At 53.0% G+C, this 27,582-nt stretch overlaps 8 protein-coding genes across 8 annotated transcripts; 3 read left to right on the forward strand and 5 right to left on the reverse strand.

Moving 5' to 3' along the window:
* Positions 1-1,567: 1,567 nt before the first annotated feature.
* On the reverse strand, positions 1,568-2,289 carry CONPUDRAFT_149432 (uncharacterized protein; the record flags this gene model as incomplete). The annotated part of the gene is made up of 5 exons (XM_007765709.1): positions 1,568-1,647; positions 1,705-1,722; positions 1,804-1,916; positions 2,001-2,116; positions 2,179-2,289. 5 exons carry the CDS (start codon positions 2,287-2,289, stop codon positions 1,568-1,570), a joined length of 438 nt encoding a protein of 145 aa, XP_007763899.1.
* A 221-nt stretch (positions 2,290-2,510) lies between these two features.
* On the forward strand, positions 2,511-3,844 carry CONPUDRAFT_87191 (NGG1p interacting factor 3; the record flags this gene model as incomplete). Its single annotated transcript, XM_007765571.1, has 7 exons — positions 2,511-2,591; positions 2,651-2,666; positions 2,727-2,775; positions 2,831-3,216; positions 3,283-3,404; positions 3,458-3,503; positions 3,639-3,844. The coding sequence occupies 7 exons, from the start codon at positions 2,511-2,513 to the stop codon at positions 3,842-3,844; spliced, it is 906 nt and encodes a 301-aa protein (XP_007763761.1).
* Positions 3,845-8,070: 4,226 nt separating this feature from the next.
* Positions 8,071-8,378, reverse strand: CONPUDRAFT_87192 (uncharacterized protein; the record flags this gene model as incomplete). Its single annotated transcript, XM_007765572.1, has 2 exons — positions 8,071-8,191; positions 8,266-8,378. The coding sequence occupies 2 exons, from the start codon at positions 8,376-8,378 to the stop codon at positions 8,071-8,073; spliced, it is 234 nt and encodes a 77-aa protein (XP_007763762.1).
* Positions 8,379-8,894: 516 nt separating this feature from the next.
* On the reverse strand, positions 8,895-9,898 carry CONPUDRAFT_69622 (uncharacterized protein; the record flags this gene model as incomplete). Its single annotated transcript, XM_007764530.1, has 4 exons — positions 8,895-9,001; positions 9,050-9,195; positions 9,244-9,452; positions 9,539-9,898. 4 exons carry the CDS (start codon positions 9,896-9,898, stop codon positions 8,895-8,897), a joined length of 822 nt encoding a protein of 273 aa, XP_007762720.1.
* Positions 9,899-10,121: 223 nt separating this feature from the next.
* CONPUDRAFT_79444 (uncharacterized protein) lies at positions 10,122-11,946 on the forward strand. Its single transcript, XM_007764679.1, has 5 exons — positions 10,122-10,200; positions 10,263-10,787; positions 10,847-10,979; positions 11,054-11,652; positions 11,709-11,946. Exons 2-4 carry the CDS (start codon positions 10,747-10,749, stop codon positions 11,384-11,386), a joined length of 507 nt encoding a protein of 168 aa, XP_007762869.1. The 5' UTR covers positions 10,122-10,200; positions 10,263-10,746; the 3' UTR covers positions 11,387-11,652; positions 11,709-11,946.
* A 203-nt stretch (positions 11,947-12,149) lies between these two features.
* Positions 12,150-12,482, forward strand: CONPUDRAFT_161945 (uncharacterized protein; the record flags this gene model as incomplete). Its single annotated transcript, XM_007765710.1, has 2 exons — positions 12,150-12,409; positions 12,464-12,482. Coding segments are annotated over exons 1-2 (240 nt in total), but the record flags the coding sequence as incomplete, so codon positions are not given.
* A 5,733-nt stretch (positions 12,483-18,215) lies between these two features.
* CONPUDRAFT_149436 (uncharacterized protein) lies at positions 18,216-19,167 on the reverse strand (the record flags this gene model as incomplete). Its single annotated transcript, XM_007765711.1, has 3 exons — positions 18,216-18,293; positions 18,787-19,041; positions 19,111-19,167. The coding sequence occupies 3 exons, from the start codon at positions 19,165-19,167 to the stop codon at positions 18,216-18,218; spliced, it is 390 nt and encodes a 129-aa protein (XP_007763901.1).
* A 4,270-nt stretch (positions 19,168-23,437) lies between these two features.
* CONPUDRAFT_69624 (uncharacterized protein) lies at positions 23,438-25,278 on the reverse strand (the record flags this gene model as incomplete). The annotated part of the gene is made up of 7 exons (XM_007764531.1): positions 23,438-23,844; positions 23,867-24,002; positions 24,129-24,185; positions 24,232-24,426; positions 24,634-24,647; positions 24,744-24,992; positions 25,143-25,278. 7 exons carry the CDS (start codon positions 25,276-25,278, stop codon positions 23,438-23,440), a joined length of 1,194 nt encoding a protein of 397 aa, XP_007762721.1.
* Between the last annotated feature and the right edge of the window lie 2,304 nt (positions 25,279-27,582).

Raw genomic sequence — 27,582 nt, forward strand, 5'->3', positions numbered from 1 at the left:
TTTTCTTCAAAACGCCATTGCTCAAGCAGTAAAGCGAATACGATTCGAGGGGGGGTGTCAGATTTACGTCTAGTATTCGTCCCTTTACGGCTTTATTGGTTCATCCAGAAGCCTCCTGTACGGCGATGTTCCTCTACGAGGTCTACAAGTAAACACCGCCTTCATACGTCTATTCAGGCGCTTAGTATCCCATAGGTACTTTAAGCGCTTACGCACTCGTGTGGCTCCGCGTTCATCGCATAGGGCCACGTTCTGCTTACGTAGCCGTCCTGCATTACCGCGGGACTTGGACTGCATAGTAGTTACGAATACGGTAGTGACTTCACACGCTCCTGTCATATATATACAGTCGCTACCATGAATATCATCTAAGTCTTCTCTCTCCACCGAACGACTACCATCGTCAGCTATCAGCCTAACCCGCTACTACTCAACCTTCAATACTAACTGCCCGGTGAGTCTGCGCTTTCATAGACATCCTAGCTATACTCGCGTCAGTCCTTTGTCATGCCTTTCTCTCTCCCTTCTGACATTGGAATACCCGTAGCGGCGAATTTAACTATGGAGCCTCCTGTGTCCGCGGCTTGTACTGTAATCTCTGTCTCAGCCAACCAGAAACCCGCAACATATGCCCGAGGATCATTGTCGTTGCACTCACTCAGCGCCTTCGAGTCGGCCGAGTTGATGAACGCTCAGATGCCAGTGGAAGAGACCAGTCCCGCCACTTTACACTGATTGGTCCCCGACCTTCCTATTTCAAACATCACAGCAAGTCCTTCGCATCTCCGCGGAGGTCTCCAGAGACTTCCAGGTACTGTCACTGAAGCGGGCGCTACGTTGTGAGCGGAAGAAATGCTCCAGATGGTAGCTTGCAAGACTGGAGTAAATCCGACAATAATTTCTTTGGAATAGTTCTTTCGTTCATCCGCGTCGTTTGCACTAGGAAGTAGAGTGAGGTCAAAAAAGCGCACCTGACATCAAGACTCTTACAGTGAACCTCCTTCAAAGATGGAATATAGTGCTTCCTCAACTTTTTCGGCCTATGCTAATCGTTGGACAATCGCGAGGTTATAGACCCGTATCATCCCTCTATAAACACTTTGTACCATCAGCAAGCTGTCTGAAGAGAGATCCTCGGCAGCGCCGGGTTTACGAACGACAAACGTACAAGGTTCTGGTTACCTCTAAGGTATAGATCCGTCATCAGAACATCGTCGAGATAGCAGCGCGAGCGTCTGGTGATGGCGATTGCGACGACCACAAACTTTACCTATAACGCACAGAAACAGTGACTTTGACCCGTTCGCCTAGGCCTACTTGCACCACATTGACTGGCGTACCTGATTGACAAGCTGTAAAAACAAGGAAGGGCCCACAGCCCACGACTAACGGTGGTTCAGAGTCCTAAGCCAGTCAACATACTGTTCAACACATGCGTTGGCACATAGGAATACAGCACATCTATTAAAGAACACGTATCATATCATCTTATCATGCAAACTGTGTCTAAATGCCCCAGTGAGCAATGTTAGAGCTTGCCATTGTGAGTGGTATGTGGTCCATCCAGTCAGGCGACGGTCTCCTTGGGACTGTCAATGAGCTTCTGGAACCCGTTCTTGCTGACGGCGGTCTTGAGGTCGGAGCAGCCTACACATACATAGTCAGCGTCAATGAAGCCAAGATATCAACTATCAGAGTGCTAACCTCCAAGGTAGTGACCGTCTAGATGAGAAGAGGGAAGAGGGAAGAAAGGGAGATGACGTCAGCGCGCATATACCATGAAGTTGAGCGGGTGCTACTCACTGACGAAGATGCAGGGGAGCGAGTGGGTGGGCTTGTACTCGTACGCATCCGGCTTCCACTTCTGCTGGAGGTACTCCCGGATCTGCTCGTCGGTGGAGTTCGAGCGGTTAAGTCTGACGTAGTGTGCATGCACAGGAAGGGAGGAGAGAGGAAGGCTAGTGAGCTCGGTTCACTTTGAAGTTATATTAGAGACGTACTCGACGTAGTTCGTGTCGACGGAAGCATAGTCCTTGTCGAGAATGGAGCGAGCCTCACGGCAGTAAGGACAAGTCGCCCAGAAGAACATGGTAATCGTGTGGGCGTTGATTTCGCCCTGTGAGATACCTCTGCATTAGCATCATGGTACCGGAGTGACGTAGAAAAGGGTGTGCGTACATTGACGAAAGACTTATAGTCGGTCTGCTTAGCGGCGGAGGTGGACATGCTGGCGGTAGAGGAGTAAGCTGGGAAGCGACCAGCGATGGCTCGATATATCGAGGAGAGCATGGATGATACAATCGAGAGAACGGAGTTGTAAGCAGAGGGGAGCAAGTCAGATGACTTCACTGACAAAGCCTGGTTCCGCGTTCGTGTGGTCGAATGGGACGCGCCTCGGGCGCAATTTTTAATGAACGCGTGTCGGGCTTAGGGGGGTTGCGACCTTGCAGGGGCTCAGCCGCGTCATCGAGACTATTCGTGCCGAATCCTTTCTTCTCTCCCTCACCACCATGTCGTCCATCGTTGTCAAAGCTGTTAGCAGGGCCATGGAGCGGATTGCTCCTCTAAGACTGGCAGAATCTTGGGATAACGTAAGTGGCGATCACTATGGATCAACGGTTTTGTTCAGTGACTTGTGCATTCATACCAGGTTGGTCTGCTCATAGGTGCCTACATTGACATTTGGATGTATACACAGGTCTGACCATGTGTGCCTATAACTCCAGAATCTCCCGTGCCGAAAGCAAAGGCCGGACGCATCCTTCTGACGATCGAGTGAGAATCCGCGTTTTGATGTTATCCTGGCAACCTTGACCTGACAATGCTCCAGCATCACGCCCGCGGTAGTCGCCGAGGCCCTTCGCACCGGCGATACCGCCGTCGTTGTCGCATATCACCCCGCCATCTTTCGTCCCCTCTCTGCCCTCACCCTTAAGACGCCTATGCAGAGGTGCCTACTCGAGCTTGCTGCTAACGGCGTGTCCGTCTTCTGCCCCCATACCTCACTTGACTCTGTTTATGGAGGCATCAACGATTGGCTCGCTTCCGGTATCCTTGGCGGAATAGACGACTCCGACAATATGCGCGACAAGACGCGTTTCTTGGGTGAAGCCAAGGGCGAGGAAGGCGGCGCCGGCAGGTTTGTCACTTTACCCCAGCCAATCGCGATCCAGGATCTCGTCCAGCGCGTCAAGAGTCACCTCAAGCTCGAACATGGTAAGTCTGACGACACCGGCTTCCGGTTGTGGCAAAAACCCTAACCTTGTTTTTGCTGTTGCGTAGTTGACGTTGGCCTTCCTAACGTCGAAAGGCCGGTCAGTACGGTCGCCATCTGCGCCGGTGCTGGCGAGTCCATGTTCGCCGATGTAGACGCCGATGTTTACTTCACAGGCGAGATGCCTCACGTAAGTCTTTACTCGAATAGACATATGAAATACTTAAGAAGTGGACAATCTAGCACACCGTCTTAGCTACCGTTTCCAAAGGAAACCATGTCATCCTATGTAAGCACGCGATCTCACTCTTTCTCGTTTTATCTTCCAGTGCTATGCTTACCCTACCCTTGACCTCACTGGATGTATGCGCTTACTGAACGCTGACGTACCTTTCTCCAATGCCCCTTTTTTGCTTGTACACAGGCGGACATACAAACACGGAGCGCGGCTACCTCCCCACGCTTGCTTCGAAGCTCCGCAACTCACTCGCTGAACTCGGACGCGACTCCTCTACGACAGATACGAATTCAGCGCTCACTCTCACCAATGAAGAAAAGCTTGCGCTCGCAAAGTACAAGCTCGAAGTGGTCGTCAGCGAAGCAGATAAACACCCGCTTGTCCGTATGTGAGAAGACGTCGACGTAGGAAATGACGTACAGGTAAGCTTCGACCCCTCGTCGATCAAACCTTCATGAACCAAATTTCAAGCTGTTGTGTACAGGCTACTAAACCTTAACCATGAGATTACCTCTTCGATTCCGGGATGGGCATAAATCGGAACCGGTGATAGGTGTTGTCGTAACAAGGTACATAAGTGCCGTATCATACAGGCGCTGGGGGCTGGGGCGTTCTGGTGCCGGGCGAGTCGGCGACGCGAGGTTTTGGGATTGGGGTTTGCTGCTATTGCCTTCAAAACGCCGGGGTGCATACCTACGTCTGGACTTGGGGTTTCGCGGGTTGCATGATCCGTTAAGCCCCAGGATTGGCGCGTTCATGTACCAGCGAACAAACACATGTTACAGTGTGGAGTACATTCTAGACGGTACCAGCAGCAGCACTCTATCCATCCCGTTACCTTGTTCTTGGGAATCTATGCGGTCTCTGTGCACGACCCGAAAAACTTTGACCCGCGGGAAGACCAGGTTCCAGGTGGAGCGTCTGTATCCGCTAAAATGACAAGGTTTACTTTCCATCCCCAGACTCGAGACGTCTCTGCGCGGACATCAACGTCACAACGCCGAAGCCTGAGAGTCCGAGCAGAGAAGCATACGACTCGAACCCATGGCAGTGCAAGTGTGGGTAAAGAGGGAACATCTCTCCACATCCGCCTCGAGGGCGCGACAAGGGTCCTCGTCGTGCGCGGCAGCACGCCATGTATCTTTTGTTTTTGGCTCACAAAGAGAAGGAACCCTCCAGGTCAGGGACCCACAACACGCGAGCTGGCTGCACGCCACGGGCCTTCCACTGCTCGCCCCTGCACTACCCTGGTCCCACTCCACAGGTCAACCCATGATCGCAGCGTGCAGGAATGTGATCGGGGAAGCAATAGTTCCGGTAGAAGGAAAGAAAGAAGCGTGGCGGAATCGGCAGCGGAAGGGCCAGAACGAGCTCAACGGAACGAGGTGCGGACACATTTGAACTCTTGTTTTAGGCTTCTTTAGGCTGAGCTTCTTCAAGCTAATCGCGTTTTCGACAAATGCCTCACTGGAGCGGTTGTTGATCGAGGTACAAGCTTATACCGTCCAATGTACATCGAGTAATTTCGCTTCGGGATACAGGTGACTAAAACATGAAGCCTGGATCACGAACTTTATCAAGGAAATCGCGGCATGCGTATCTAATCGATTCGAACGCTTTCAGGGCGATTCCCAAACCATTCATAGAATGGAGCGTTACGTTAGGAGACGCTCTCGACGCTTCTTGGAGACTTCGAATGGAGCTACCCCATACCCGAGAACTGGCCTTCGACCCCTTCGAACCTGACCAACCAGAACTTTGTGTTTAGCTCGCGCCTGCACATCCGTGGGCTGCGCATCGTGACATTTCCCTTCTGTTAGGTAACTCGTGAGCCCATTGATTCATTAATACTTGGGCAATGGACCATTGGACACGATCGAGGCATGCGCGAAGCTACCTTCAAATTCTAATGAAAGACCTTTGGACCCTGGGTAGCCAGTGAGTGCGGAGAAAGAGTGCTGAATGAACTTGGAATGAACTTGGAATGAACCAAGCTTACCACAGGGTCGTACGCGCCCCGAGCCTTCCCCGCACTCAGACGCCCACACGTGCCTTCCAGTCATGCCACACGCCCTGGCCCAATCACTCCCACAATGCAGCCCAGAGCCATATTATGGTCGCAGTCGCATTTAGCAGGTGCAGCAGGGTAAGTCGGGGGAGTCAGAGAAGAAGGGGGTCGCTCCACTGCTGATCATGATCATGCGCGAGACCCTCCCCACGCACAATCTGACGGGAACAAACTCAACCTTGTTTCTGTTCAAGTTGGTGGCCTCGTCAGTTGAGTTCCGAGAGGGTGTGGGGAGTTGTCGTGCACCTCGTGTTTTCGCGCCGCTCGGCGGGCTCGACGCGCTCCCAGTGAGAGGATCGGCCGAGTCGAGGTGATTTTCTTGGCCGACTGACAAAGTGGATGCGAAATCGGCATCATTAGCTGAATCTGACTGAACGCTCGTCCGACCGGGCCTCGTGTATGTTTGCATATGGATAAGTCTATGTGAGTAGGCGCAACGGATTACAGGTACCGCGGACAGGCAACCGATCGCCATTCAAAGGTCGGGGGTGCACACGAGCACTCAGCGGCGTCAACGATGGGGGTAAACATTCATGATCCGCGAACCCAGCCCAGCACCTGAATTTTGGTTCAATACTGCTAGTGTGGCCCATTCACGAGGTATGAACTCGGAACTCTCGAATTTGCGTCCAAGTGGCGTTCAAAGAGTATCAGGTTTCACTCGAAGCCCTGGGGTTCGTCACCCTACCGGGATTCATGAGTGAGCCCGCACGTTGATCGGCACCCGGGCTTCGAGGACGATCTTCCCAGTGTACGAGTCTTGCGAGAAGATACACGAATCGTGGAGTGCTGCGCGATGGCAGAAATAAGATGGGTGGCGAGAAAATATCGAATCAAGACTGGGAGACACACCTACGATCCGATGTATCGGGGAACCCTCAGCGCTTCAGCTTCGGCGAAGAAGCACAAGCGGAGAACCGGCGGGGGGAAACCGCGTATCTGCCTCACTCGGCAGGATGTGCTCACGCGTTCCTGGGGTACTATTTGTCACAAGTATAATGGACAGGAACAGTCAAACTTGAACGTATTGTAATCTCGAGGTGAAGTGTAACTTCAAACGTTCACAGCTTCCTCACCCTTGCGAACTTAGAGCCTCTGAAACGAAATGCGGCCGCAGCGCCGTGCCAAACGTTCAGCTTCACACAAGATCAGACGCTCAGGAGGATAGGCCACAAGGCCTCCGAGCAGGCGGTTTCGATCATCAGCGGATTGCAGTGCACGAGTCTGTTGGGAGCGTACCGGGCGAGCCGAACCGCGATAACGAGGGATCTATGCTTATGCAACCTTGAAACTTTGAGACTGGGAGGGTCACGTTCTATATATGAAACGAGGCCCTCCTGAGCGCCTCAGCCTCGAGGACGCTCCAGAAATACGTAAAGTCGCTGGCCCTTTGCTGACTGAGTGTGCGTCCGAAACGCATATTATTCTTCGGTGAACTGCGATGGTGCAATCGCGAGCGAATTGCGTTTGTACCGATTATGCAGCTGTTGGAGCTAGCGGTAGCCTAGTAACTTTGGACACACCGTGACCAGACATGAAACGAGTCTCCATGAGACACGTTCGGGATCCGCGAGCGCCGTAAAGCGCTCAATCGCATACACGAGGCGTGAACCTGTGTTGACCGTTAAACCGACCACCAATGTTCGGGCCTGATGTGACCTGCAGAGATGCTCCACCCAATGAGTCTCACGACAGGTCAGCTCTTGGTATACCAAGGGTCACACAAGCTACTGTACCTGGGATCCCCTGGAAAGATGGCAAGATGGGCAGGTACGAGTCGATACTCCGTGCTCGGCCGATCCCCTCGGAGAGCACACGTGCGCGCGACTTGCGGCCTGTGAGAACTCACTGTGAGTAAGCTACTGTGTTCCCAACGCACGACGCGTAGATCACGCAACACGCGCAAGCGATCACATGGGCGTCTGGCGAGCAATCCCATGACCTAACTCCTGGGCCTGCGTCCATTAAAAATATTGTTTGGCTCGTTGTATTAGACCTGTCAACACAACGGGGTCGATGATTGATAGTGCAACCCCGCACTAGAGACTCCCTAGCCATGGCCATGGTTCCAGGTCCGTGCAGGGTGCAATAGTGGGGTGGCACCGGCAGCGGAACCTAACTCCTCATCCGCTCGAGGATCGACGGGCCCGGAGTCGCGGGGATACCGGCAAGGTTTGTTTTCATTTCACGACCTATGCATGCTGCGAAGAGAAACCTTGTGAGCGCCTGCTGCACTGGCTCGGGGTTGGGGTTGGGTTCAAACTTACCAGGTCATGAGCTTTGCTAGCGAATGTTAGGTTTCCGGTTTGAATGGTTGCGTTCGTTCAGTTGTACCAGGGCAGTGTTCGTAGATTGAGGTACAAGCTTGAACATACACCCGCTGCATCGCTCGTCCGCTTGACGGACACGAGAAGGTTCGCACAGGCGGACAAACCGTTGCGGCGATACCCTCTGACCGCGGCCCGGCGGTCAGTAAAGGGAACGTTGATCCCGAGACACAGGTCAACACCTACACGGTGCGGGCAAGGCCGTCGATGGAATGACAGGGAATCACCATGAATCGTAAAGACAGACCCCGGTACAAGGATAACTTGCCGCACAGCCGAGGAGGTGATAGAGCCGTGGTGGGATAACGAGAGGATGGAAGCCGGCGGCCTCGACGGGCCACGACCTGTAATCACATATGTACCACGAACCCACAGCCGCACTTAACAATGAATGAAAATGGAGTGATCTCGAGCTTACCTACGAAAGCTTTCGTAACGAGCACCCTTCCTTGTCCGCAGCTCAAGTCTTCTGATCCAAGAAGGGTCAGAAATCGCTTCGCTCGGATTGAAGTTAGGTACCGAATTGCCCATAGCGATGAGCCTCGATGTCGTAAGCCGAAGTCTCGAAGGTCGACAGGCGCACACGGCCGTGTGGTGGGCGCCCACCACGGCTGCTTTACGGACTGGTGATCGAGTTGACTTCGCTTATTCAGCCGAGGTGAGCGTGGGTCCAATCTGGAAATCCCCGGTGGCTTAGAATAGCGCGAGGAAGGTGGGCAGGCGAGTAAAAGAATCGCGAGGGATCACGAGCGCCGTGTGGAGGCGAAGCTTCGTTGATTTTGAAGGGCTTTCTAAGTCCGTGATTGAGTTGGTCTTCTGCTAGGGTGAGATCATGCGCGCTGGATCTGCTTTGAGCTGTCAATCGATTCGATAATGCCTTGGCAAAGGATTTATTGAGCGGTACATGCCCGGTTGGAAATGTGGGGCACCCAAGAGAGAATCATCGCCAGCAAGCGATTCTCTTGATGTTACTGTAAGGCACAACCGTGTCCACACGGTCGGTGGGAAAGCGAAGTTTAACAATTTAGTGAAAGACAGTGGAGGAGTCTAGACAGATAAATGTGCGAGTTGGCGACATGTGCACCAAATGCACCCAGAGAACCATAGAGAACGCAACTTCGATCGAAAGCGTTTATACAGCACTGCGCATCGAGCTGGACCACAAAGTCAGTCAATGCTACCAGGGGGATATGATGACTTACAGATTCCATGCGGCAAGGCAGTTTGGCGCACTACATATCCAACATGTTCAGTGCTCCAACAGAGTAGCGTAGTATCACTGCGCTCGGCCAGATGGCGGCCTTTTCCTGAGCCCTGTGGCACCATAACCAACCCAGTGGAACAAAAACTATACATAAGAAAAAAGAAGGCACGAAGTTTTGGGCAAGTGATCCACCAACATAGACCCATCGGGTCACCCTTGAAGGGTCTTCCGGATTGACGAGGTTTGAGCTCAACCTCGGAAGAAAAGGAGTTCGAGGGAAGAGTTGCTTGATCTTGTAACTCCGAGAGAGCCTTCGGTTGCTGAGGTGTCGGCTGGGGGAGACCCCGCTGTAGACCCTTCGAGAGAAAGTCGAGGGAGATCGCGCGATTCAGACGAAGCGGCTGAGAATGGGTGAATGGTCGGGGCGACCAAAGAGCGCAAAGCCAGGGGGAAGATCAAGCGCTGATCAGACTTGGATCAAACGGACATGTCCGCGCATACATGCCCTCGAAATTTTGACGAAGTAAGCCAAGAATAGCCAGATTATGGGTGTGTGCCACTGATACCAGGTAGAACTTAGCGTAGATTGAAGGCCCCGTGCAAACCGTACAGGTACGCCATAGCGCGCGGGCTCAGCGGCTACGCAGCTGTCCGTGAACGCAAAACACGTAGTAGTGCGAGGATCAGCACCTCCACAGTCACCCCGAATGCTCCGTTCCGCGCCCGAACGAATGCTTGATCTGGAAGTCTCTTCATAAAACCGGCGACGAATTCCCTGCGCGGAAGGTGTGATGGTGAGATCCGTGTCCCAACAAGTTACCGTTCGTGTGCTGCGCCAAACTTTCATGAGAGATCATGAGAGAAGGGAAGAGATGGTGGTGGCTGGGAGACACGCGTATCACCTAAGCCGCAAAGCTTGTTCGTGGTGGGTGGAGTAGGTCACATGGAGGCGGGTCGCGCATTCATTCACGCGTCGGCGACACGTCCCGTCGTTTCTCACGACTTCACGCACCGACCTTCACCATCCATCCAGGTCGCACCCCGTAACATCGACTCCCTTCACCTCATCTCTCACAACGTGACCATGAACACCTTTTGGGCGTGCCCACGTATATCGATATACACTCTTCTGGAAGCTATCTACGTCGAGTAAATGAAGTTCTTTGTTGAGATCCTGGATGCACTCGGCATACACTGATCCTCCTCCCCAGGCCCTATCACGCCTTCGTGGCCCTGGCGCTAATATCACTACGTCCCTTTACTAGAGGATGGGCCAGGTAAGAAGCAGCACATTCAGCTACACCCCATAAGAACCTCGAAAACTCCGTCGCGACGGCGAGTCTCGATATCGCATGGTCCAGGTTACGCGGATCCACCGCGGAGCTCCTCGCATATTACGAGACTACGCCTGCACCCATCTCAACTATAACCTCTCCCAGGGATAAGGCGGTGCAAAGGTGGTGATTTCGCAAAGGTTTCGGCCCGCCTCAAGCAGGTTCGGCTGAACGCGGCATTAGCAGGTTCCAGTTTCTTTTGAAGTACTAATCAGACTATTCTGATTACTACTGATCACTGCTTCGTAGGTTACTCCGTGCAACGGCTCCTCGAGGGTCAGATCATCTTTTCTTTTCCGAGCCACCGCCGACATCTCTTACTCTAGCCCGCTTCATTGATATGCCTCGAGGTTTTCCGAGAATGTTTGCTCCGAAAATCCGATTTGAACCTCGAGAAGCCAGGTACGCACTTCAAAACGGTTACCAACCTAAACTCGAACGCGGCGTTCAAAGCGGGTAAGCTTGGCAGAGTATCTCGCCGAGGCTGCAAAGCACTCCATCCGTCTTGCGCCGTGGAGCCTGGAGGTCTCATCTTTATTTGGCTACGTCGTGGCCGGCATTGTCATGTCTGCATATCCCTCTAGTATGATTGCCGTGAGCTTCCATTCCACTACATACCGCCTTGCAAATTCTGCTCATTAATAATGCGGTTTTCATACGCATATAGCCACCCCACGACGCATGCACAGCTAATAGCGTCTTACGAGACATGTCCTCGTGACCTGGCCTCGGGAACCTGTGCCTGTCGACATCGGGATCTTCACGTAAGCTTGACTGGCCTTCCCGCGAGCATGTTGCTCAGGGCGCAGCGCTTGACATGGAAGTACCACCTAACCGTGATCTGCGAATCTGCTTCCCTTTGTTGCTATAGAACCCGCGCCGACACCTCGACAAACGACCCGCACACTTCCATTTTCATCTCCTGTGGATCATGTGCCCAGTCCCCGTGGGCCGCTGCCACAATAATAGCGACTTGGGCAAGAATGGATGTTTCGCGCTAAGACTGGCTCCATCATACTCCCGCGCCGCGTTTGCTGTGCTAGCCGACTGTCAACCATGCATAGATTTGAGGACATCTACGATCAAGATACTGAACAAACAGCCAAAGATGCGCCACGAAGGTGCTGTTCGACACTCCCACTCCTCCGTCAACATCACGCTGATACTTCACGGAATCTCCCTCCTTGGTCAGTGAGTCACGTTAGTGCAAATCACACCATCAAACCTTCGAAGGCCGGAGGAAACATTGTGCGAGTGATAGAAACAGGTACGGATCCCCTCTGTTGTAAATTAGTAAACCCATAACTCGATGCTCAACTTTAGAAAGTAGCTATCAACGCTCCAACTGTCAAAAATAGCACCATCGAGGATCAGGCGGATGATGCACACGTGCGAATAAACTCTACGAGCGTGGCCATGCTTTACCAGGAACTCCCCGACGACCACGCAAACGGCGAAAGAGAGTACATGAGCTTGTAGATCCGGAAGCTTGAGGCCATAGGGCTGTGTCCTAGGACGTGAAGAAGCTAAAGTCCAAAACTTGTTTCGTACAGATTAGTGCACGGGCATGGGGTTGCTGCAACCTCGCCGTTCACGGTCACTATTGCGATCACCAGATAGGCGCGTGATCCGGCCTTGGGCGGTATCACATCGGCGCGCTCAATCTTCGCATCTTCGAGAACGCTGCGGACCTACGTCGCAGGGGCAACGCCGCGTCAATGTCAATGTCAACGCGTCAGCCGTCGGTGTCACTGTCAACCCCAGCGTCAACGAGAAAGTCCAATGAAACCACTTCATGGTGTATGGTGCTCCGAGTCAGCAAGGACACGCAGACACTGTTGCCTGACAACGACACTTCCCCTGCAGCTCAAGTGAAAACGCGTGGACTCTGTGGCTGCGAGGGCCCAGAAATCAGGTACCTACTTATCGGAGGCGAAGAACCCCAGGTCTCCGACTCGGAACATGCTGGGCGGCGGCGACAAGGTGCACGCCGCCTGTCGTGGCCTGGACCTCGACTGGAATCTGTGAAGAAGGTAAAGGCGCGCTTCCAGCAACAGGAACAGCTGAACAGGCCTTAGCTCCTCAAAGCAGCACTAAGTTCCGCGCCATTGGAAGGTTTGCTGCCTTTCTCCCTGTGTAATCACTGTCGTCGTCATTATCTCGTCAACTTCCGAGAAGGCCGCTCGTTATCCGGTCTTTGCGACCTGATCCTCATGCCGGACTCAACGTTGACCCGTTCTACCTTTCGACATGGTGGGCGATGCATACCGTATCTCTATCCTGCATTCGCGATGATTACGCGGAGTTTCCTAGCTTTAGCTTGCCGTAGGATCTTCATCTTCGGAGCATTTCATTGTTTTATTTCGGTCTTAATCCATTTGATCTGATTCATTCATTTGCCAGCATTGCCTGCGCTCTGTGTGTGCGGCGCATGCTCCTTCAGGATTTCATGAATGGCGCGATCACGGACTCGGCCACGATGGACACTACTCATCAACTTTATTCTAGCTCGGACGCGTTGTGGCCGACGAGTACGTATTTTGTTATCGTATCTCCGTAAATGCAGTGCAGAGCATCAGGAGGGAGTTCAGATGCGACAGTCGTACACGAGGCAGCCACACCAGTGCTGAACAATCTGCGGCGCAGCATTCATTCCAAAAGAGCACCGAGGAGGGATCAGAGCACACGTTCGAGGAGAAGATGACGTATGTTTTCATATCTGATGTACTTGAGGACTATGGTTGTCGCAGTGCATATGCTTCTTGTCTGATAAGCACGTTAGCAAGGTAAAGTTCACATTGATCCTATATAGTTACCCATCAGTTGCTCCGCCACATTCCCTTTTCGAAGGGAAATGACACAACGTTGGTGTATGAGTACAAAACCGCCTGTGCGAAAAAAAAGAGAGAAAATCACGGTCTAAAAACATCCTTGATGCAACAGCAGTCTAGGAACAGAGCCAAGCCGGTCCAATGCATGTCGGAGGTAGTATTAATATTGCCGCAGTCATGGCGCGCGAAAGACCCTGACCGTGTTCCCAGATTCTCTGTAAAAGGTTGAATTGCTTGCTGACTCACTGAGTACATGGCAAGAAGAACAGGAGATCAGGAGAAAGAAGGACGCGAAGAACATTCCTTCCCCGCACTTCCAGGGCCTCGCTCCTAGAGCACAGCCGATTGTCGCGGAACCTTATGGACATCAAAGTTGCGTTTAATGTTTCGAAAGAAACGTGTGCGTGCGCATAAACCGTGCCGTATCCCGAGCACTGTGCGTTGAGATGAAATGTTCACCCAGAGCCTGGCGAGGTGAATACAGTCAACTCCCTCTTAACCCATACCCCTTCGTGGACACCCACAGGTATGGGTTAACGGGGAGTATGGGTTTGGAGAATGTACTAAAAATAGATGCAGAAAATACAGAGAAAATAAATATATTTGGAAAAGGCAATAGTAACCTGATAGATGAGCAGCCTTAGGAGAAGCACAACTATTAATCTTCGATGTTGACATTCTCTTTGATAGCTCTGCCCGAAGCTGACATGCCGACAACCAGGAAAACATCACAATTTTGAGTGCTTGGATCGTTCATAAGCTGTCGAGGTACCATGCAATCACATACCGCTTCAAGCCCCTGAGTCTTGGTGCAAGTTCGGATGCCTGGCCGAATACATGGAAGAAAACACGTCAAAAATATAGTAAACATCGATCATATTGGCCATTTCCCATGGTCTTTAGTACACTTTCATAAAGTTATTCGACAACACAACCAAAATTTCCCCTAATGACCTGAAATGTATGTCTTTTGGGGATAGTTATTGCTGCTAAAAGTACCGAATGTATGGGTTTTTTGGCACTCAAGCCCATGGGGTATGGGATATCAGGGAGTTATGGGTTTCGGAACTCATTTGGGTGGGACAAAACACGATGGGTAGCAAAACCCATGGGTTAGCAGGGAGTATGGGATTGGAGGGCTATGGGTTAAGAGGGAGTTGACTGTAGTTGGCGCGCGCCACTTTCTCGGGAACTTGACCACAGACCGGCCGGTCACCGTCGGGTGCACACACAAGACCGATAATTGAGTCATGTCGGTAAAGTAGACATCGTCGCTCCTTAGCGCTGCGTTTCATTTCAGCGTGTTTGCACCGCATGATATCAGCTGCACTAGCTTCTCTGAGGCACTGGCGCCTAGCGCGAGAATGTTTGTCCGTACACGCCTACGCGGGCGCAGTTCACGAACTGAACCACTCCCCCGCACGGGTCGGCGCGCTGATCACGAACGTGATTGCTCGGTCCTTCCACTTGGGCCCTCTTTCACTTAGTAGAATGGCTTGCAATGCCGGAGAGGTGAAGAGTTACCGGTCGCCAACGGCTACCGTGGAATTTCCGTACTGAATAACCCCAGCCAATGCACAGACAATGGTGCGACATGAACGGGACAGCAGGCTGCCATGCAGCCATAAAACCTATAGAGCACGTTACTCAGCGTTTGGACGCCACACCCACCGGTAAAGGGACCGACCGACGGCGAAAGACCGATCGATCGTAAGGGGTCAAGTCGAGGTTTGTCGGCGCCGAGAATGTCGATCTGATCAGGGCGGCCAGTGCGTCGGCATTCCGTAAGACGAAACAAAGAACGTGTTAGGAGAACTTCGGGATGCTTCTTTGTTACGACATAGCGCTAAAAACGACCTGTCTGGGGATGACACGACATGAGACGCAATTGGACCACCAATCACAAGATCTCGGGGTGGGTGGTCACTGGCAGCCGCTCTAGACAGATGTGCGCGCGCGCGCTTTGGGACAAGCCACTAGCGTAGCTTTAGGCAACCTCAGGTATCGTCGACAAAGAAAAAGGAAACCGTAAATGGGGTTCCAGATCAGGAACACAAGATGGCGGGCCAGGGTCAGCGTGCTACTTGCTCCGATGACACTTCTTTCCGTTGATGTAGTGTCGTCCCGCTGATAGGTATAATTAAAACTGGGGGGCGTCGGGGGAATGGCGGGTTTACCCACTCCTAGTGTGACCTAGTAGAAGTCGAACGCGCTGCATCCCGAGACAAGGTTCGATGAGCTGTCGTCATCGAAATAGTAGCGATCGTGCTATGTTTATATTAGTCGTCGTTGCGTAGTGCAGCTTAAGGCTTACCAAGATCAGAGGGACGTTTATTGCAAGGGTTGTTGAAACCTGTAGATACGGAGATAAGTGGTCAGCATTGGCTAGTGTCCGCTATCTTACGGATACCTCCGGGAGTGCCAGTTTGATTGATGTGTTGCTCGAATGTATTTTACCGTTAATGCTGGGGCGAGTTTTGGACAGAAGCAACGTTATTTCGTGCCTAGATGCCTGGACGCAGTCGAGAAGAGCCACAGAACAGTAGAGAAAACTTCTGTCAGCCCAGCCGATGACCTGACCCTTGTAGAATAAACGTTCACTGCGATAACGAAGCACGTCGCGGTGCCGAGCAGAGTGTAGCGTCAAGGTAAATACATGTTTCTGATATGAAACTCGGCGGTAGGCTCGTACCAGCATCGAAATTTGCGTTCACCATATCCCGAAGCTCGAGACATCCGATAATCAACATTCTTCTCGAGGACAACATGTTTAATCCTCCACACCACGCCCCACAACGAGGACAACGTGATGAGAACCACAGCGAAACCTCCGCCCTCAAGAAGCCGTCGGCAAACCGCGTGAACCCCTATCTCGGTGCTGGTTCTGGTGGTAGTCCGGAGTTGAACGAGCCCGAAAGGTTGGCCGTAAACTTGAGAACCAGAATGTGGTGCGGGTTGTGGAGAGACCGGCATAAAATGGACCCAAAGAAGACATACCCAGGGGTAAACCCTGAGTCGGCGGAAAAAGCAGGACATAAAGGAAGGATGCGCACGGACTATGGATAGGAGTACGCATACTCAGACCTGGCGAAGGCGGGCTTATTCAAAAGCCCTAAGCGACGACGATTATCAATGCTGAGTACAATGACCACGCTTAATGGACTCACGTTCGAAACTCCTCACATCCAGTGTTGACTCGTACACCCTGTGCAGCCTCGGGTCTCGCCTCGCGAATACCAAGGTTGCAGTGTAAGTAGCCGGCCAGGGACGCTCAGATCAAGGAGCAACGTGTCACCTCGGTGCGTCAAAAACTAATGAAACGATCAGCTTGACAATGGACGCGATAGATGGACAAAGAACGCCGGTCGAGCACCGCCGCCGGGCCCGGAGACAATGGACGACTCACTCCATGCATGAACTCAATATCATCGTCGCCCGAGTGCTCACGAGTCACTTTCCGAACCCAAGGATAGGGCTCAAGCGCTCACGTTACGCTGGGGTTTCAAGATTTCAAAAGGTGGCATCACGCTTCCTGTGCCTGCCCCGCCTCTCGCGTCAGCTCTTCACGCCAGGCGACCCCGGGCTCAGGACAGCGCCTGCCTCTTCCGGCAGGCCGGGGACGACACGGCGGCGGCGAATGCGCGCGGGTCGCGGGCGTCGCGCTCAGCTGAGCAAACCCCAAGCCTTGCGCAAGTGCTGCCGGTGTGGGTATCCCGATTCCAGTAAGTACTACTGTAAGGAAGTGGTGGGGAACCCAGTGCGCTGGGGCTTGCTGAGCTGGGGGGTGGGCAAGGATGGACATACGGGGTCGTAACCCCGGACGAGCGAGATAGGACTGAGTTTGACGAGCTATATGCGTCTGATGCTGGCGTTTTCTCTTTCTTCTGTTTGCGAACGCGATAGTTGGGGTGTCATCCCCTGGCCTGGGCTGAGCGTTGATGTATGAGCAAGTTTTGTATTGCATAGGTCTGTACCTGCTCGGTCGTAGTCTATAGGTTACACCGGCTCGGGTGACTTGTTGTTTCGTCAGCGTGGCGTACGTTTATTGCACGCAGCAGGGGTGACAGGTGATGCGGGGTCGGAGGCTCTATAGCATGGACAGAAGCTGGGAAGGCGAGTGGCGGGGAAGGAAGCATGCGTCCAACAGAGCGCCAGTGTGAACGCTGTCATCTAAATCCTGAATGTTGTTGGTCAGAACTCAAAACTTCGGAACCCTCAGCAGATGCTTGGCGAGCGAGCTGCAGGCATGTTGTGGAGTTGACGTTGAGCACGCACCTTCGCGCGAATCACCTTCCAAACGGCGAGGGGAAGTGCCGGTCGAGCACCGATATTGGTTGTGGCTGGCTGCTAATCGTGGACTAGCACGCTGGTGACCAACGTGTTGGCGTCGGCGCTGGCGGCGTTGTTGACGCTCGAGATGGTAGCGTGGGGTCAAATCGGATGACATGCGCGTCGCTCTTCGGACGCTGGTTACAATCGAACGGAAGCTTCGGCGAGAAGGGCTTTCTTTGTCTCCGACCGTCGTCATCATGATCTGACCCTTACCACACTAAACCGTAATGCCCTTACCACACCATGTAGATTCGGAATGCCAAATTTTCTGTTTCTTTGTTCCTCGCCTCGCCAAAAATTGCTCTGTGATCAAATCGAAAACACAGGATCCAAAGCGCGACGCGCCTCGAGGAGTGATAGGAGTGATTCCTGGGCGACAATGCTGCGCATATACCTTTCCTCGATCGCGTACATCCAGCAGATGCGTCTGTTTGCCGAATGATACAGCCATGGGTTCTTACAGATACAAGAGCGCCAGCCCGGTACGCGTTATGGGCGAGGTCCATTCATGGGCAGATGAAGTTTCGATTGGCACAAACTTTTTCACTGGTTATAGAGAGAAGCAAATTTTGCATCCGGGGAGGGGATGGACGAAAGGTGTATTCTGATTACAAGTGCACAAGGTCATCTGAGCGGGTCGAGCACAGGCGAGCATGCCCTTGTACAGTTAGATGGACTGCCGTACACACCCTCCTCGCCTTTTGGGCGAGGAGGGACCGGGTTGAGGGAACGGGGCCGTCTGAGCCTAAAGGGGAGTGTGAGCGAAGACGTTTGCTTCTCTCCCCCTGGGCGATGAGATGAGATCGATGGATGCGATGAGCGCCAGGGCGAATCGAGGATGGATCTCTCTCCTTGGGCACACATACGGTCGACACAGCTGACGCTGCGCTGCCCGGATGCTTATCCTGTCCTTCTTCCCGTTTCCCGTGTTCTCGGTCACAGTTATTCATGGATTCATCCCAGGTTGCCAGGATTCCACAGGTTCTGCCTGACCTGGGTTCATCGCTTCTTTCCCAATTTGGTGTCGGGTCACCTGTCAACACCATCTTGTCTTTCACCACACACAGACACCGATAACGGGATGGGCACCGGCATCTCTGACGCCACCACACCTACCCTCCGGACTCTGGCACATAAAAGGTGGGGCACTTTTTGTTCCGCTAACTCAGTCCCAACCAGCTCTCCTCCCAACAACTTTCCAACAAACACCTCTCAATCCAACACCCACCCGCACTCACCATCGCCATGTACGCCTCTTCTGCCACCCTCTTCGCCTGCTCGACCCCATCCACCTCCTCGAGCTCGACGTCCGGTTCCTCGCCAGAGTTCCCCATGATCTCCGAGACCTCTCGTACCACCTCCTTCGGCGCGCACTCAACACCTGTCATCTCGCGCACCTCCGAGTCCGACCACGGGTTCATCAACTGCAGTGCACCCCAGTGCTGCCACTGTGGCTGGCGCGGCAGCCACTCCCCCAGCTGCCCGTTCCGCTGCTAATCGCACCTCTCTCCTCTTGCTATTTAATCGCATCACTGTATGGTGAGTACCCATCTTCCATATACCCTTCGTGCACGACGCGTCTCATCCGAGACGCGTCTGCGAGGGTCGTCGTGATTCATCGTGACTCATGCTGACCCCTCGCCCATCCACAGATTCGCGCTGTCATCATGTTATCACGTCTCCATTCGATTCTGCATCGACGCATTGTTCTGCTGCATTGTATCAACATACTACTACTCTCCACGCACGTCTCCTCGAGATCGTGTCGCTAGTACTAGTCTCGGCCCCCTCTCAGTTAGGCAGCACCCATCGCAACATCTACCATCCCCATCAATCCCCCCTAACCACCGTCCACGTCCACACTCCCAACCACCTGCATCATCGGTGACGTCTTGCACCTCTGCGACCACCCACCTCCACCCCCACCATCCGCTGACGGTCGCGCCCTCAGCGTCGTCACATCAGCACAGCGGTCAGCAATGGCACGTCGTGTCTCAGCCCGGCCGGGAGGATGGGCTCGCTCGCTCGCTCTAGCACCCGTTGTGGAGCCGCGCAGTGTAAACTTTTTTCTTGGTTTCGGATCGGAACGCGGGCTTGGGTGTTTTGGAAATTTGGACGATGCGGGGTTGCGGGGCGTCTCGCGCCGAAACCTTCGGTCCTGTCTCATGTCTCATCGATATTTCTCGATTCCGATCGTTGCCATGCAAGGCACGTCGGCACCACTTCATCAACATCGGAACGGAAGTCTGGAAGGAAGCGCGCATAAGGAGGGGAGGGGGAAAAGGACACTCGTCTGTGTCTGTCTATCCTTTTGCCTTCTCTGTTTTTGTTCTCTATCATATCATTTGTCATTGCCATCGATTCCCCCGCACTTCACATGCACCCTTCATGACGACGACCCACACCCCTCCCTTCGTCTTACTAATAGCTCCGACGCTCTGTTTTTGTTGTAATCTATGACCGCACACCTATTCGTACTACTGCTAGCGCTATATCCCCGTTTCCATCTTGTCATCTTGTCATCTCGTCACATTGTATTCCCTGCAATTGTATTCGATCACGCTTTGATTGCTTACTTCGACAGTTGGAATCGAACACTAATGCAAATGAGCCTCGTCCTACGCAAACATGACCTTTATGAACTGTGAGATGAATGAATGGGTGAGAGTGCAGGCCTGATCTTGGACGGAATCTTCGGCCCATGCACGCGGGCAGCGCTTGCACAATACAAAGCAGCAGCCAAGCAAAGTGCAACAAAACTCTTTACAGCACTACCGCTCACCGGCCCTGCGATGCGATCCGCGATGCTGTTGCAGTGCAAGTATTTTGACAAAAAGAAGATCTGCGCAAAGCCTGGTTGGGAGGGGTGGGCTCTCGGGCCGAGGGCCGTGCAATGTGCAGCGTGTATCGTCCCGTGCACAGCGTAGCGCTTCTGCTCACAGGTACAAACTCAGCACAGCTCAGCTGCGCCCTTGAGTTTGGCGCTGCCTGGAGTATCAAGCCGTCTTGTGTGCCGAAACTTTACTTTGAAAGTTGCATCACCACTTCACAAGTACTGACAGAAAGACGCTCGACGATATCCCAATCCCGAAGAACGTTTGCTCGGATGGTGCACGATGATCGCTATGATCCTGATGTCTCAGCATAGCAAAGCGTTATCGTAAACCGCAGCTATGAGCTCACCATGCCGTATTTCCGTAAGCTCGCCTCGCGCAGGAAGCGACGATCACAGCTGCATCCCCCATTCGTCAAGCTGACGAGATTCTCAACAAGTCATTATTCCCTGTTCGCGCATATATTCTTCGCCGGCACGTCAGGCCAAGGTTGAGCCAAGGCCACGTTCCTCTGCCAGCGAGATAAGCACCCGGTTTTGCGATAATGAGCAGTTCGGCTTGAGGGGGTGAACACGGCGAGGATGACGCCGGGTGTCCGTAGTCCGTTGAATGGTCTTCACGATCACAATGCCCAACTCCTTGGCCGACCACCCTGATCGCTTCAGCTCGTTATCGCGAGTTGAGCGTCCTGAGGTTGGTCAAATTCAGGCAGATTCAGGTTGGCTAGTGTACATCGGTGTCATCTCCTGCGGCGAAAGGACCCTGAGCCTGCGATCCCGCTCTCAAACACACAGTCCGAACGTCAGGACCAAATTGTTTTATCAGATAAAACGTGCTCAGCAAGTGTCATATGTCAGGATGCCACAAATGTAATTGTCAGAGAGGATGTAGTCGGTCTTCCGATATACGCGCAGGCCGACGAACGATCGCGTTCAGGTCCGAGACGGCGACGAAACCCAGCACTGCGGCTCGGTTACACGTGCGGCAGCGCGTTTCACAGGGGGGTGCCGGCATCCCGAGGCGCGTCGCTCAGCGAGATGAAGTGCGGACTTTACCTCTCTACACCCACCAGGAGTTACGAACTTCAACCTGATGCTCGCCAACGCTCGCTTCTGACGCATTTATCAATCTTCATCTCCCTTCCCATCCTCCGCATCGTCTTCGCGCAATATAGACGTTTTCGCTCGCGCCGATGTGAACGCCTCCTCTGAGAACCCAAGCAAACCTTGGTCAAGCCGCATCGATACACGTGTCTCGGAGTGCTGGTCGGAGTCTCTGGACTCTGGAGCTTGCTGAGTAGCTCGGTCGCAGTACGCGCAAGGCAAGCCTGCCGCAGATCCATCCATCCCGCTCCGATGAGACTTCCCGGCCCAACGCGGCTGGGCTGGTCGTGCTCGGACATATGTCAATTTTTAGTGCGCATGCATATGCATCTTTAACTTCCACGCTCCACCCGATGACGACTGCATCGATGCCAGCGCTGGGAGAAGCACGGGTGCTGCACAACTTCTCGCACCACTAGCGTGCAGAACGTCCCAGGACGCGGCGTTGGAGGGTGGATCCGCATGCGGCGCAAACGAAGGATGATGGTATGAGTCTGCATGAGTGTGAGTCGTACTCACGGTGCGTGTGCGGGTGGACGTGGAGGGCCTGACAATGTGTAGCTGGGCTTTGAGCCTCGGATCACGACGTAGAGCTCGAGATTCAGGTCGTGGAGGCTTCGCGTGCACCTCACAGGCGCTGAGGCGCGCGAGTCGTCCCGCCCATCGATGCCCACGTACTGTCGGTAATCAGCTTCGACTTCTTCATAATCGTTTGATTTTCCCAACGAAAACTGCATGATGCTCCCTGATGCTCGTCTTCAGACACATTCGCCCTTCTTTTCCGCACGCGGGAAAGCATGGGCAGCTAAATGAGCTCCTGTCAGGATTCGTGATCAACCAATCACCAAGTGACTTAGTCGTCCCGAGCTGTCTGACGGAGCGGAGTGGGTTGACAGGTGCTATCCATGATCTGCGCCCGAATTGGCAAATACTCGAAGTTTTTCGTGGGGTGCTGTCGGGATGGGGGTCCCGCTGGACTCCTAGGCGAAGGAACATGTGGTCAGTAGGCGAGGTAAAAAGCACCCAAGCCGCACGTCCGCGGCACGTCCTCCTACAGGAACCGTGTTGGAGTCTGATTTTGAGTTGATCTTTTGGTTCTGACGGGTGACGCTGATGGGATACAGGGGATCACCATATCTATCCATAAGTCGTCCTTCCGAAACTCAATGTCTAGCGGGTTGTACGATTGGGGAACGGCTGATTCCGGGGTACGTTCGTTAGCGCTCTTTCTATGTGGTGCTTCTTTGCGCTCACATCATGGGTAAAGGGCTCCGTAACATATTGTATACACTGTATACTATTCATTCCACAAGCCGCAGCCGCAGGTTAGGACCTCTTTGCGCATTTGGGTTATGCATGTGTAAGGTTAGCTAACTGGTGCTCTACATACATCCTTATTCACACCACAAGCTGTGGGAAGTTGCTGTAGGGCAAAGTATTCAGGCTTTCGCCGTTTGCAATTCATCGTTGGAACGGTAGTGCCAGCCACTGATTGACGGTTCCACCTGGACACGAGGATGGTAAGTCGGACGCCTTCGACACTGGAGCTCCAGTATCCCGAACTTCCCAGTGGCTTTCGGAAACTAACCTCGGCGCGGAGGCGTCCGATTAGCCTGCATCTCGCTCGTTTTAAGAGTCACCGGACACCCCAAGGGCACTGTGGACCGTCTGTCACAAATTCTATCTCTGCGGGTAAATGATGATTGAGACCTTGCGATATCAACCCGGCGGAGAACCCAACGTACTGCTTGTCATATCACACGATCATTGGACGATTGTTGTAGGAAAGCGTTTGTCTTGAATCAATTCCTGAATATTCGGAAGTGTGGCGGCCCCACTGCGTGTCAGTGTGGGGTGCTGTCTTCTTCACTTCGATAAGCCGATGATCGTCAGTACCCGTTTTTGTGTGCGTATTTATCGGATACTTCGACGGTTGCGCGTTGCTTGTTTCTTCAGTTCTTCGACTTCTGCTCCATAATCTTATCTTGTTTTGTGAAAACTAGCCATTGCCACGAGATACCGCATTGTGCTGCGAATTCGCCATCGTCGTCATATATGCCTTGATAGCGATCGCGTGGCGCGCGGGAAACAAAAGCGTCCAATTTTATGACGCTAGGACAACGTGTACTTTGGAGCCGCTGATTTCCCTGGATGCCAATAGACATCCTCGAGAAAGTAAGCTCGGATACGGATCGATCCTGCGTACAGCCCCACGAACGCGGAGCTCTGTAAGATTCTGCACGCTGATCCCAAGACGAACACTGCCTATGTCGTTGTTCACATCTTATCTCTCGTGAAATCACCGTGGACGCCAACTCAGCTTTAACATTGAGTACGCCGACGGCCCGCTGGTCTGCCCCTGATGACACGTTGGTACGTACATGAGCTCAAACTTTCAACGAGAGAACGCCCTTGGTATATGTGCATCAATTCACTCGTCGATATCGAGACCGGACCGGCATCTGGCCGAATAGCGGGCTCTGACGTGCGCGATCGATGTCCTCGGAGCCCAGAAACCTGGAAACTACACAAAGTTCCAGCTGCTCGAACGGCTTCGCATGACACTCGACTCGGGGGACGAGGCCCAAGAAGGGCTTCAGTCCAGGTACGCATGAGCCTGGACTTTCGAATTTCTACACGTACTACGTCTCGGGCCTCGAGGTGGTCTTCTGCCGAGTGATTCCTGTGCCTATCTCTATTCTTGTTGTTGAAAACGCCGGCAGAGTCGCTGCGTGCCACATCGCACCGCGTCAATATTCTCGATTTCTTGATCCCACTGTGTGACAAAGTTCGGGGATGGCTTTTTCCGTGGTAGTCGCCGGATGCCCTGCGGCATCGCAGCGAGGTTTCGTAACCCATAAGCTGATCGCGGGGTTGACGCTGCGTTGAGGATTAGACTGGCCGCAAAGTGTTGATCAATCTTGGAAGTTGCGGCGACTTGCTACGTTAACAACTACTCAGTTACCATGTCAGTGAGTTAGAATGCCATAACAAAAGCGTCTCGTTTCTAGTAGGATACCATGGTAAAGGGGTAACTGAGCGCTTCCTAGAAGAGCGGAGCCGCTAGCGCCCTGATCGGTATGACGACGTGGGCGTAACCTCCTCCACGGAACGTCAGTTGAGGATACATGCCTTTACTGTAACTCACTAGCCCGGCGCAACCTAGTCTCGAAGTCTCGAAGCACTCAGATCCTCATATTTAGAGACCTCTGAAAGGATCCTGGCTCGAATTCCAGACCTCTCTGTGGTTATACTGACGTAGGTCGGATGTCATTGTGGGCGGTCTAATGGTCGGCTTTATGATTATGAACACATCCGAATCGTTGACTACGGAGGAATATTTCCCGAGTTCTGCAACCTCGTTTCGAGGGCCCACAACTCCGAGATTGTCGCACATGATGCATGACCCACTGAGCGAGCCGTTCATAAGGTCACCAAAATTAATGGTGAAAATGTCAAACTTCTTCGCAGTCAGGGCGCTTACTACGGGTGTAGCTATCGACCGTCCTGCATTCCAACGAGGGATCAATATTAATGAGCATCGTTCTGATGTGAGCTCGACTAATGTCAACCAAGGGTTGCGATACACTTCAACTAACGGGTAAAATCAAAGGCGGCTCGGTTCTACGAGCGACACATGCATGGTTAGATGCGTACTCGAGTGAAGTTTCTGATCAGGTTGATAAGATAACCGCGCTTGCAGCGCGCCAAATCTCAAAATATTGCGGATCAACACTTGCCGCCTCATGTTTGGAGCCGAGTGCATGTTGTCCTCGCGCACCGCAAGGGCCATGTTGTACAAGGCACCGCGGACGCTGTTCGACCCGGATGACAGGGGTGGAATGACGCATGCGGGGAATTAGACATCTTGCGCGTGGCCGAACCGACACTAAAAGTGGCGGATCGCGGACTGAGACGACTCTCGGGTCACGGATTGCCAGAGCTGGGATCGCACTCCGATCGGTCAGTCCCTTTCGCATGCGGGGATGCGGCAGAACACGGCAAGCCCAACTGAAGTCGCAGCGCATGTCCAACCTTCAGCACAAATTTTTGATCCTGTCTTGATTATGCTAAGCGATGGTGATGGCGAGGGGATGGCTAACCTCCGCAAGTTCTTATCGATTGATTCTATTGATGACGAGAGTGAGAGTAGTGTACTATGTACATATGCACCTATACACTCATCAGTACAGCAAGCACCTACGGACGGCTCACAACTTTCGAGCTGAGCCTGGTAAAGCGGAGATGAAAGCAGCTTCCGTTGTACTTGCGTATGGCACGATGCTTGTCCTACTTACGTCTAGCAGCCCCATACCAATGATGATTTTGGCATCAGGGAACTCGGCACAGCGGCTCCTTCTCGAGAGCTCCACTTCAACTTTAGCTTCTGACATGGAAAAATGAGAGACATCATAAATTTTCTGCTGGATGTCAATACCTCCCTCTACAAGATTCCAAGTGAGCGCTCAACGCGTCATTTTGCGATTCCGTTGATGACCTCGGGCCCTGCTAGAGTGACGTGAAATCCTCAGATTCCCCGCGCGTCGGCGAGTCGGGGATCCCTTTGCGCGATCTTGCCTTTACTGTAAACGGCAAGCCGCCGCGCCGTCTCGCTCGAACGTGCTTGCGCCAGAAGCAGGCAATGTAAAGCGTTGTCATGTTACTCTACGTCGTCAATGTGTCAACTACGCGTCAGAGCGCGTTAATTGCAACTCACTGACGGCTGAAGCCGGAGCTCCGAAGTGAAAGAGATCAGAAAACGAAGCTGGAAGGCCAAGAGGAATGTATGAAACGAAGGTCAACGATATCTAACAACCTGTTGAGAAATCATTGGCGTGCCAGCTAACCTTGAACACTCTCACTTAGCCTTTGGCATGCGGGGTGTGTTACCAACGTCCGAAGCGGCGACTGAGCGCCTCGGAAAGATAGAACCAAGATGCCAGTTTTTTCGTGTTGCGAAGGACAATGTCGAATCCTAAAAGGGACCCTAGGAATAAGGTCGGCCTAGGAATGGAGCAGTCACGTCGCGAAGGAACCAAAGCGCGACCGATAACACGGCCCTGAGCGTTTGCGAGGAATGAGGTTTGAATTCGGCCCGATCTTCCGCGGGCGAAGGAAGGCCTGTTACGCCCGTAAGGCAACTTTCGCCTCGGGGCGCAGGCAATGCGTCGAACAAAGAACTTCGGAGGAGTGCGTTGTGCCTGCTAAGTCGATCTCGGTTGGTGCAGGCGCTTCGCCTCATGGTGTTGATATCGACCGTGCTTCACTCACGAGTCAGATTTGCGCCTTGGAGAAATCAGGGTTCACGAGCTGTCAACGTGCATCGGTGCTAGTGCAATGCCAGTGTAGACAATATTTGGACAATTGCATTATCAATCGTGATGATGGAGAAGGAAAGGTGAGAAGTCACTGGTCACTGCCAGCAACACTTAGTCGTGGGCAAGGGCAAAGGTACATCGGTCCGACAACACTTTGATGAGGGACGGACGGAACGTGAAGCACGCGAGATTAGCAATGGCGTTGTTACCAACTCCATTGAAAGCTGCAGGGCCACGGGCGTTGCAAAGCGTGGCTTGCGGTTCCCATCAAAGTCTGATTCTTCGTGGTTCGCATATGAAGATGGACAATGGGCATAGATATCGGACTCTAAACATATCTGAAATGAAAGGTTGAATGCATGACAAGATCCGGATGAAAAACGAAACGCGTTTACGGTGAGATTACACCATGCCGAACGTGTGTTTATACAACACACGGCGAACGTGAGATGGATTGATGGTGGAGAATGGAAGTGGACAAGGACATGGGAACGCGAATGTCGCGTCGCAGCCTGTCGCAGCGTTGAGAGGCACTGGGTTTGCTGTGATAGCTGTCGAGATTACCTTCTGAGTTGAATGCGGCGTCAATCATTTGAACGCTCGCTGCAATGTCCGTTCGGAGAATCGGACCTGACTGCATCCTCTCGCCGAAACTCTCAGGGTCATCCAATGCTTCGGTGACATCATGCGTCAACGCGCCAAAGAAACAAAAGGAAAGGTGGACCTGTGAGAGAAACCTTACCGCCGTGTATGATCGGAAACGCTCATAATGCTAAAGT

The sequence above is a fragment of the Coniophora puteana genome (assembly GCF_000271625.1).
Source record: "Coniophora puteana RWD-64-598 SS2 unplaced genomic scaffold CONPUscaffold_1, whole genome shotgun sequence".
NCBI classification, from domain to species: Eukaryota; Fungi; Basidiomycota; class Agaricomycetes; order Boletales; family Coniophoraceae; genus Coniophora; species Coniophora puteana.

Excerpts from the sequence above, each read along its gene's own strand:
- CONPUDRAFT_79444 (XM_007764679.1), top strand. The coding sequence starts at position 10,747 with ATGTTTGCTCCGAAAATCCGATTTGAACCTCGAGAAGCCAG. Across the intron at positions 10,788-10,846 it reads TTTGAACCTCGAGAAGCCAG|CTTGGCAGAGTATCTCGCCG; the intron begins GTACGCACTTCA and ends AAAGCGGGTAAG. Across the intron at positions 10,980-11,053 it reads ATCCCTCTAGTATGATTGCC|CACCCCACGACGCATGCACA; the intron begins GTGAGCTTCCAT and ends TACGCATATAGC.